The sequence below is a fragment of the Gadus morhua genome, chromosome 21, assembly GCF_902167405.1.
Source record: "Gadus morhua chromosome 21, gadMor3.0, whole genome shotgun sequence".
NCBI classification, from domain to species: Eukaryota; Metazoa; Chordata; class Actinopteri; order Gadiformes; family Gadidae; genus Gadus; species Gadus morhua.
This window is the reverse complement of record NC_044068.1, coordinates 9184927-9194599: the sequence shown is the minus strand read 5'-3', so window position 1 is coordinate 9194599 and position 9673 is coordinate 9184927. Positions and strand designations below refer to the sequence as shown.

Sequence of the window (9673 nt, the reverse complement as noted above, 5' to 3'; positions counted from 1 at the left end):
GTGTGTGTGTGTGTGTGTGTGTGTGTGTGTGTGTGTGTGTGTGTGTGTGTGTGTGTGTGTGTGTGTGTGTGTGTGTGTGTGTGTGTGTGTGTGTGTGTGTGTGTGTGTGTGTGTGTGTGTGCTACCATTAATTTAAAAGTATTTGACAGTAGAAAAATGTATAAAGTATGTATTCATGCGAGTATGGTTTGTCTTTGTTTTAGAGATTGTGGGTCCATTTGTTCACCACAACACATACAACATCATACATTATACATATTTTTGCAAAAGATTAAACAAGAACATTTTGTGTGAAAATTATTCCATTTATTCTAAGGGAGGAGGAGATGTTGACATTTGTTGACTGACTCAGACATATAAATAGCTCATCTCTTTATGAAACAAAGAATGAAGCTCTACAGAACATCACGTCAAAATGTCAGATTGAACGCCTCTGAAGCATCATTCTGAACATAATACAGATTGTGCTACTTTTTAAAACAAAGTAAGTGCTGCTCTGGACATAACATATCTCTCGAGAAATCGTTTAAAGATGTACAGTTGTACAGATGTGTTTTCAACAGAGGTCCCTGGTAACTATAGTGTTAGTCAACCTGCTGGGTAGGCCTACTAATAAACTGTTTGATGGCTTCGAATAAAGGTAATCTAAATTACACACTTAATTTGATGTCGATATATTCTAATTAGTTGAGTTGTCAGTTAACGTTGCCAAACCGACAATGTGTATTTTTGAGGGATTGCAACATTTCTTTCATAACACAGACCATAACTTACACATTTTCTGTTGGCTCCCATTTATTTTCACATGGGCTATACGGCTAACCAATAACAATTAGTCTTTTTCATAAAGCCTACCAGTTTAAAATGCTTACCGACCGAGTATATATAGGGTATTTTTCGTTCATCGCCTGTACAGGGCAGATCGTCTGTCACTGGGAATTAACCATCAATTTTTTAGAACTGTGTGCCATTGAGCGACTGTTCCTCCATTTTGTTTCTGCTGTGTTATAATGTACAGCACTAGAATGACTCATCAACTCAGTTTACAGTTCCAAATATCACCCCACAATGTACATCAAATGAAGGAGAGCTAATGCTGGCTAGCACTACTCTGCTACAACCCCCTAAGCAGCCCTAGAGACCAGCTTGAACTGGTTCAACCGACTGGAAGGAGTGATGTTTTTCTGTTTTAATAAATCAATACCTTTTTCACTGCCTTTCGTCACATGCTGTTTAACTCGTTTTCCAAACTGCTTTCTATGATGAAAGACATTTCTGGCAGGGATACAATATTTATACTCCAGGAAAATGTTGAATTTTTTACAACATCGCAAATTGACTGTAAAATCTGGCAAAGGAGTTCACACTCCAAGAGGGGAAATAAATGTGGGTCCTTATTTAGTGAAACTACAAAATGCCATCGTACATCAAAGCTCTCACTCACTCTTTCAGCTATCTATTTCAAATTAAAATATAAAACATGAAAACACAAATCTTCAACACCATGGCATCATAGTCAGTATGTTGAGAGACCATGCTCTCTTCAGCATCGAGCCACAAACAGCATTACGTCCAATGTCTTGGATGTGGAGAGGCGAAACAGCAGCTAGGATTCTTGTTGTAATTATTTGCGAAGATCAACTTCAAAATACCTTATTGGGAACATCTATCTGTAGTAACAAAATAACCCCATCGTATTCTATCATTGGTACCTTCTTCCTACACGAGTGGTACATTCAGGAAAAGCTTAACACTGACTGATACCCGCATTGCATTGCTTGCTCGCTTTGATACTTGGATGTAGCCTGACCTTGTAGCATCCTGTGCACGCACAGAGAGTCAACGTCCTTCCAATGGACACGTATAGTAAAAGCAGGAGGAATTGATGCCAATGTCCCTGAACAGCGAACTCTCTCCACTTGCTGCCTGTTGCCTCCAACTGAACAACATGTCCTCAGAGCGCTTCGACCTAACAAACTATAACGCTGCTCATTCTTCTCTCAGCTTAGCAGAGCTTGTTTAGTCTCTCAGAAGCGGGTCTCCGAGCTCCCACGCTTCAGCGCGCTGCTGTTAGCGTCGTCGCGCTCGAAGCTCAGATTGTTGTGCGATCGGGAAATCATGAGCAGCTTCTCGCGCTTGCTGTAGTCCCGCCTGGCGGCGGCGGCGGCGTTGGCGTTGGCGTTGGCGTCGGCGTCCAGCAGCCGGTCCGAACCGGTCGGCTCCTCGCGGTCCTCCAGCCGCGCGTAGCCCTTGGTGCTGCCGCTGCGGCTAACGCTAGCGCCGGCGCCGGCGCCGCGGCCGCTGTTGCTACGGTCCAGGCGGGGCCAGCTGGGGTGCTTCCGCTGCTCGGGACGCACGCTGAGCATGCTCTGCCCACGCTCCAGGTCCAGGGACTTGGAGTGGCTACTGAGCATGTGCAGAGAGTTGTTGGAGCCGAAGTCGCTCCGGGCCGCGCCGGGGGAGAGCCAGCAGCCCGAGGTCGACGAGGGCGCCGGGGAGAGCGAGGAGGACGAGGAGAAGGAGCCCTGGGAGGTCATGGACGCCGAGTTGCTACGGTGGAGCCCCGGCAGCTTGGAGGCCTTGGCCAGCGTCGCCTCGGGAACCACCAGGGACTCCATGGAGGCCAGGGGTCGCAGGCACTCGCTCTGCTTCTCTCCCCCCGCTCCCCCCGCTCCTCGCTCCTCCTCCGTGATGGCCTCCATGTCCGGCTGGTCGATGACGCAGTTGTTGAGCTTGATGACGGGCAGCGTGAAGGCGGAGAGCGAGGAGGAGACGATGGAGCGCGCGCGGTGCCCCCCCCCGCCCTCCGCCGCCTCCCGGTCCACCGACCGCTGCCGGCGGGACGGGTCGGCCCGGCCCGCGGGCCGGTCCTTGTAGAACGGCGCCAGGAGCCCGCCGAGCCCAAAGTCCACCCTGGCGTGCTCCTCCCCTCCGCCCAGCAGCACCTCCTCTTCCTCCGCGGACCCCGCTCCTCCTCCTCCTCCTCCCCCCACCCCTCCCAGGGAGCCCATGCCGGCGCGGGAGGAGAAGGCCAGCAGGGCGTGGCTGGCCAGGCGGGCGGCCCCCGAGGCGTCGGGCCCCTGTGAGCGGAGCTCGGGGCCCCCGTGCTCCGCGGAGAAGGAGCCGTTGTGGCGCTGGTGCTTGATCTCGCGCTGCCGGAGCCGGTGGATGTCGATGACGGTGGAGTACATGTCCCTCATGTGGATCACCTGGAGCAGAGTGGGGGGGGTACGTGTGGTTGGTGACTCAAGCGATAAAGCCACGAGACGCCGTGGTTTGCACGCACTTTAGAGCCAGCTAAGGTTTAGATGCATTTAAAAAATTTACTAAAACGGCTACTATAGACTGACCCAGGGTTAGGAAGATTTCACTTATAAACACACAAACAACTTAAATGCAATACATTATTTAAAACAAATCATCTTCCTTCAGCCAAGCAATATAGTTCCTTAAGACTGCAATATGGTTGCCAAGCAACGTCGGCTAGTATACTTTGAGATTAGCTTTGCATTAATACAGAAATTGACATGCATACAGGTGTATTATTATTTTAAAACGGTGATGTGGTGCAGTCTGAAACCGCATACGGTTGTGGGCACGTTGGGCCTGTCTTGTAAACACATGAGGAATCTGGATACAGTGAGAAATGCTAAATCGGTTGTATAATCTGGATCGTTCTCTTGTGTAAACAGGGCCATTGAGGCTGAGCACCTCTTACAGAGAGATTTGATAAGCCGCATCACACACTTTCAACAAGACATAACAGCAGCGCACACTTACAAAGAATACAGACAATACAGGCAAATGACCGGGGGGAAATCTGCATCAAAAGCACAAAAAAACTCAGCCTCTAAATCATTACTGCTGTGACCTTGAATCACTCAGAGTGGAGGTGGCTTTCATTGATACGGCCCATTATCAACTGAAACAGGGATGTGGCACTGATACATGTTATGTTGTATGGGTTAAAAAAAGGGACCATCAAATACAGTGAGTTGTGCACTAGAGGAACATTTGAAACATTGAGATATAATAGATAGATCTTTATTTGTTGTACTTTTTCAAACAGGTGCATGAAATTAGCTTACAAGGTGAGTACATTTTCATTTCATGGAGCCTCATAATATCACTTATACGCTTTGTGTGCCACAGTTGGAATAATTCCTTCCTAGGAACCATTTTAGTTCATTAAGGTGTGTTAAATTCTAATGTGGATGTGTGCAAAGGCATAAGAATCCAAAATAAATCCAAACTCACACTTTGTTTTTGCTGCCTTGAGCTGTGTGTGTGTGTGTGGTTGTGTTTGCGTGTAAGTGTGCCTGCTCTTGCGTGCGTGCGTGTGCATGTAGGCATGAATACATGCATGCAATATCTACAACGGCAGCTTTGAAAGCATTTTTCATGATTATAACACTGTTGAGATAAGAGAGACAGGGGGGCCGATGACAGGGTGTGGGGGGAGGGAGGGAGGGAGGGAGGGAGAGGGGGGAGGGAGGAGGGACGATGAAAGAAATCATGGGGGACAGGAGTGTTTATGTATATCTAGCACGGTAGATTAGATACCCTTCAAAATGATTATGGCATGGAGAAGATAACAGAACTCGGACGAATATAGAGGGTGAGCAAGACGGACAGAGGCTCAGAAGGAGAGAGAGAGATAAGAAAAGGCGAAGAAAGAGAGAGAGACAGAGAGGGAGAGAGATGAGAAAAGAGAGAGCGGGAGGTAGATGGAGACAGAGATAGAGGGAGACAGAGCAAGAGCCGTGGGAGACATGAGAAGGGGGGAAGATAGAGAGGATTGAGAGAAGGAAAGAGACGGAGAGAGGAACGCAGAGAGAGAGATATAGAGAGGGAGTGATGAGAAGGGGAAGGAGTTGACATTAATGGGGGCTGAGCGTTCCCTTGCGTTTTCTACCCAAAATAATTAGCAAGAATAAGGGAATATATGCAAATCTTTTGAAACTGAGTGAAACCTGAATAAAGGAGGGCGTCTCCTTGCAAGTAGATGAATATGCTTTTCAGTTTTCTTTCTGGTGAGTCACCTTCAATGTCTCCCAACGCACCAAAAAAGAGGGTTAGGTAACAGCAGGAAGCGGTTTGGAGGCCTGTGAAGAACATGTTAAATGGGATTCCTCTTTTTATCCGTAACTTATTCAGTTTCTCTTTCAAACTCGGAGGAAACTCGGAAGAAACTCGGAAGAACAAAATCAACGTTGCATGTTGCTCTAATCATGCGCCACCTTCCAGTAACTCAACTCGCATCAAAGCATCCAGAAAATGGGCAGAAAGACGCATTTCCACCTGGGTGTCATGTTGCCATCAGTGCAGAGCTGGAGCCGATAAAGACCTGTGTCTACAGCAGAGTAATTTGCCGTGGGAGTGAATGCCAATTGTAACCTTTACCACTAAAGACAAAAGCCAGATGTAAGCGGGTGTTAGTGGTTTTTTTTTTGTCCAGTGGGAAAGGGGCTTTGGATATCCGATTAATCGTCTAGTTACCAGATGTCCTTCAGACAGGACTATGTGTGACCTTTTCATTCTAGGCTCTCTGCTTAGGCACGTGTTCATGCCTGTGTGTGTGTGTGTGTGTGTGTGTGTGTGTGTGTGTGTGTGTGTGTGTGTGTGTGTGTGTGTGTGTGTGTGTGTGTGTGTGTGTGTGTGTGTGTGTGTGTGTGTGTGTGCTTAAGCATGCATGCGTGTGTGAGTGTTTGACTAAGCAAGTGTGTGCTTAAGCGTGCATGTGTGTGTGTGTGTGTGTGTGTGTGTGTGTGTGTGTGCTTGTTTGTGCTTAAGCGTGCATGTGTGTGTGCGTCTGCGTGTGTGTTAGTGTATGTGTTTGATCAAGCAAGTGTGCGCTTAATGCTGCATGTGTGTATGTGTGCGTTTGTGTGTGTGTACGTGCGCAAGTGTGCAAGTGTGCACGTGTATGTGTGTGTGCGTGCTCAAGCATGCACGGCGGTGCGGGTGTCCCTTACTTTGGTCTCCCGGTCCCGGTTCTCGTGCAGGATGGCGTTGGCGCAGATGAAGATGAAGATGCCGATCCCCATGGTGAAGGGCCCGAACATCTTCATCCTCTCCGAGTGGCGGTGCTGGTCCAGGAAGCGCGTCAGGAGCCCCCCTGCCGGCCCGGACGTCTGACCTACAGGGAGGAGCGCAGTGGGGGGTCAACCGTCAGCCTCGGTCTCACTCAGGGAGGGGGCCCCTCAAGCTTCCCCTCGCTGTCTCGGGGTCAATAAGTCGTCTGTGGCGTATCCACGTCGCCATGGTGACGACAGGCGGACCGGTCATGGGGCACGGCGGAGAGAAAGACAATCGGGTTGTTGTGGTTCTATCGGACACCGATGTGTGATCGGGTTTGAAGACGTCCATGTGTGTGCGTGTTGTTTGTGTGTGTGTGTGTGTGTCTGTTGGTGGTGAGGTCTATAATAGCTTTTGATTATTGTGATCAGCCAAGAGTTTTCATATTGCTATAATAAGGTGAGGATTTAAAGTTTTGCCCACATAAAAACACCAGTAGGTCTTTTTGACGGACTCATCGTTATATTTTATGTGTCCCATCTATTTTTAAGTACAATAGAAGGACATCGTGCCTCGACACCCCCTCTTGGCTTGAATCAGCTTGAATCAGCAGCTGGTCTTCCATCCCCTTGGGCTCCACTGTTAGTCTTATCTCCCTACTCACCGTCTAACACCACCGCCATCTTGCCCCCGCTCACTGCTCCCGCGGCGGCCATCTTGTCTCCTGCCTCTCTTTGTTGTTGGTCTCCAGGCGACGATTTGCTAGTCCCACCCCCGGCCTCGGCTGGCTTGCTTTTGAACGCCTGCGTGTTAGCGCCGTGCGGCCAGTAGCCCAGCGTCGCCATGCCGATGCCCATGGCCAGGATGACCAATCCCAGTAGCAGAAAGAACCCAGAGGCGGAGTAAAGGCGGAGCCTCCCACGCACGACCACAATGTCCGACCGCCGCTTCCTCTTCCTGAGAGTCAGCAAAAAGTGAAACAGTGAACAATCAATGCCTTGCTAGTTTTCACTCACCGCTCATTTTAAGGCTGACATATTATACCACCTGGTGTGAGTGATATTAGCCGTGACAAGCCGTTTTGAAAATCTGGTGGTATAATATGTTACCTTAAAGCACACACGTATAGCTGCTTCATCTGTGCCAGTGTAACACCAAGCTTTTGGTTGTATCACGATGTAAATGCTAAAGGTGTTTACTTTTACAGAAAATAGTGAAAAAAAGTTATGTTGTCATTTTGGCAAAGGCTTTCAATGCTGTTACATAGTAATACAGTAGTAATCTGTATAGTTAGTATGGAAATAGCATCACATCATAGTGAGGAGTGTACCTGGGGGCCGGTTCTGGCGTGGGGTTTCCTGGGCAAGAGTTCAGGGCCTGTAGGGAGCGGTGCTGAGATCGGCTGGAGTCTTGGCGTTTTAGCTTAGCCAAGCCTGTTAGCACTCCTGCTGCTGCAGTCATACTGGACCTGCTGGAGTCACACACACACACACACACACACACACACACACACACACACACACACACACACACACACACACACACACACACACGTACACACACACACACACACACACACACACACACACACACACACACACACACACACACACACACACACACACACACACACACACACACACACAAACCCTTAGCGACTGTAGCTGCTAACCGCTGTTTACCCCCTGTGAACCTGGAAAGCGTGAGCCCACTTGAGTCAACGTAACTGAAGCACAATTTGTTTGGGCTCCGCCGTCATGACGATGAATGGTGCCCAGGCAGGCTACAGGGACGGCACGGAGCCGCTCTGCCACTCAGCCTGTTTAGCAGTGACAGCTGAGCACCAGGATTACCAGGCTCTCTGCATGTCACTCATTCTGCAGACACATTGTGCGCACATTTTGCGACGGCATGTCGCTGATGAACAATGCATGCGGGTCACTGCATGAGATTTGCATAAGGTATGCGCCCACGTGTACTTATTTGCCCACACAGTCACATACACACACACACACACTCACACACACACACACACACACACACACACACACACACACACACACACACACACACACACACACACACACACACACACACACACACACAAACACACATCGTGGACTGTATTAAATGTGTCTGTAGCATACTGTCATTGGTTGATGCAAGGCTGTTATGAGGGTGTAATTCTTGCGCATACGGAAGTGTCACCATTTTTGGAAACAGCAAAAACAATCCATATGTGGCATATTGAGGGCAGGAATTTGACAGCCGCTTTACACTGGATTATGGCCAAACATCATGAACATGCACTCCTTAATAACAGTTGGAGGAAATATAATTGTCAACCAGGATCCGCACAAAATACATAATATGAAGATGACCTAACCACTGAGATCGTACCCAAAGCCGAAGAATGCATAAGGCTCGTACATCCCAATGCATCATGAGATTCTTTGTTGGCGATACCCTGCCATTTTGAGAGGGGTCAAAACCTCAATCAAAACCAAGGCTACGGTAAACGTTTTGTCGCCACGTCTATCATGAGGAACGCTGTGGCAGTTCTGCCTCCGCTTTATAACAAATACCTTACAACCAACACAATAAATAACATTCCAAGGCGGCTATGCGAAGTCTGATAGTGGCTTTGTAATACGACAATGAAATGTCTCCCTGTTAATCTACAACAGGTCATTCTGACTCCACCAATCTCAAATCACCTGCCCTATATTTTCTACGGGAGACTCACAAACAAATGGCCGTGGTTGCTAACACACACACACACACACACACACACACACACACACACACACACACACACACATACACACACATGCACAACCCACGTCGACGCACACACACACACACAAACAACACGCAGACACATGGACTGAAATACATCATTGGCAACCATCCCCATACAAATGGTGAACAGACTGCGTATCTATAGTGCTTGTCTGGGCACGGTCGGCAGTCAAAGAGCTTTCAGCGAATGTCTCACATTAACCCACCCACTCACCCACACACACGCACCCACACACTGTGAGTTTGAACACCAGGACCTCGCCTGGCGCAGTGATACCTAGCCTCTGTGATTGGCTGAACCTCCATGGGGGATATTGAAACCCCTGGCCAATCCCTCCAGGGATTCACTCCTCCGAATGTTTCATTTAAAAGGAGTGACATGTCTCAGACAGCCGTGAGTCCTGAAGACCCACCGGCATCATGTCCCAGCATCTTCCACCAAAGTAACTCTCAGTATTCGGTGTATGTGCCTGTGTGTATGCGTGTGTGTGTGCGTGTGTGTGTGCGTGTGTGTGTGCGTGTGTGTGTGTGTGTGTGTGTGTGTGTGTGTGTGTGTGTGTGTGTGTGTGTGTGTGTGTGTGTGTGTGTGTGTGTGTGTCTGTGTGTTTGCATCTGTGAGTGTGTGACATAAAAGGTGACTCGGCAAAAAAGAAAATGACAGGACAAAAAGGTCTGATTCGTGTCACACAGAATGCAGTTAGATGTATCTGTAAATGCACTTATTTTAGTTGTTGTCCATAGTCCACAGCGAGATCAAGAAGATCTGATTCATCTTTCCCTTCCGGCTATTATTGAGAACGTTGAGCAGAGTTGTACACAGATGATTGTGTCTTCCGTCTTGCCAACTGTTCTG

At 48.5% G+C, this 9673-nt stretch overlaps 1 protein-coding gene across 2 annotated transcripts in view; it reads right to left on the bottom strand.

The window, feature by feature from the left end:
- Nucleotides 1–289: 289 nt before the first annotated feature.
- Nucleotides 290–9673, bottom strand: part of tmem200a (transmembrane protein 200A) — a 16423-nt gene continuing 7039 nt past the window's right edge. Inside the window, exons 2-5 of one of the 2 annotated variants that reach the window (XM_030346071.1) lie at nt 7349–7489; nt 6683–6975; nt 5976–6139; nt 290–3209 (exon numbers count right to left, since the gene is read on the bottom strand). In XM_030346071.1, coding sequence (XP_030201931.1) covers nt 2028–3209; nt 5976–6139; nt 6683–6975; nt 7349–7479 — 1770 coding nt within the window. In that variant the 5' untranslated portion in view covers nt 7480–7489 and the 3' untranslated portion in view covers nt 290–2027. The remainder of the gene's footprint in view (nt 3210–5975; nt 6140–6682; nt 6976–7348; nt 7490–9673) is intronic. The other variant, XM_030346072.1, reaches the window with a different exon arrangement.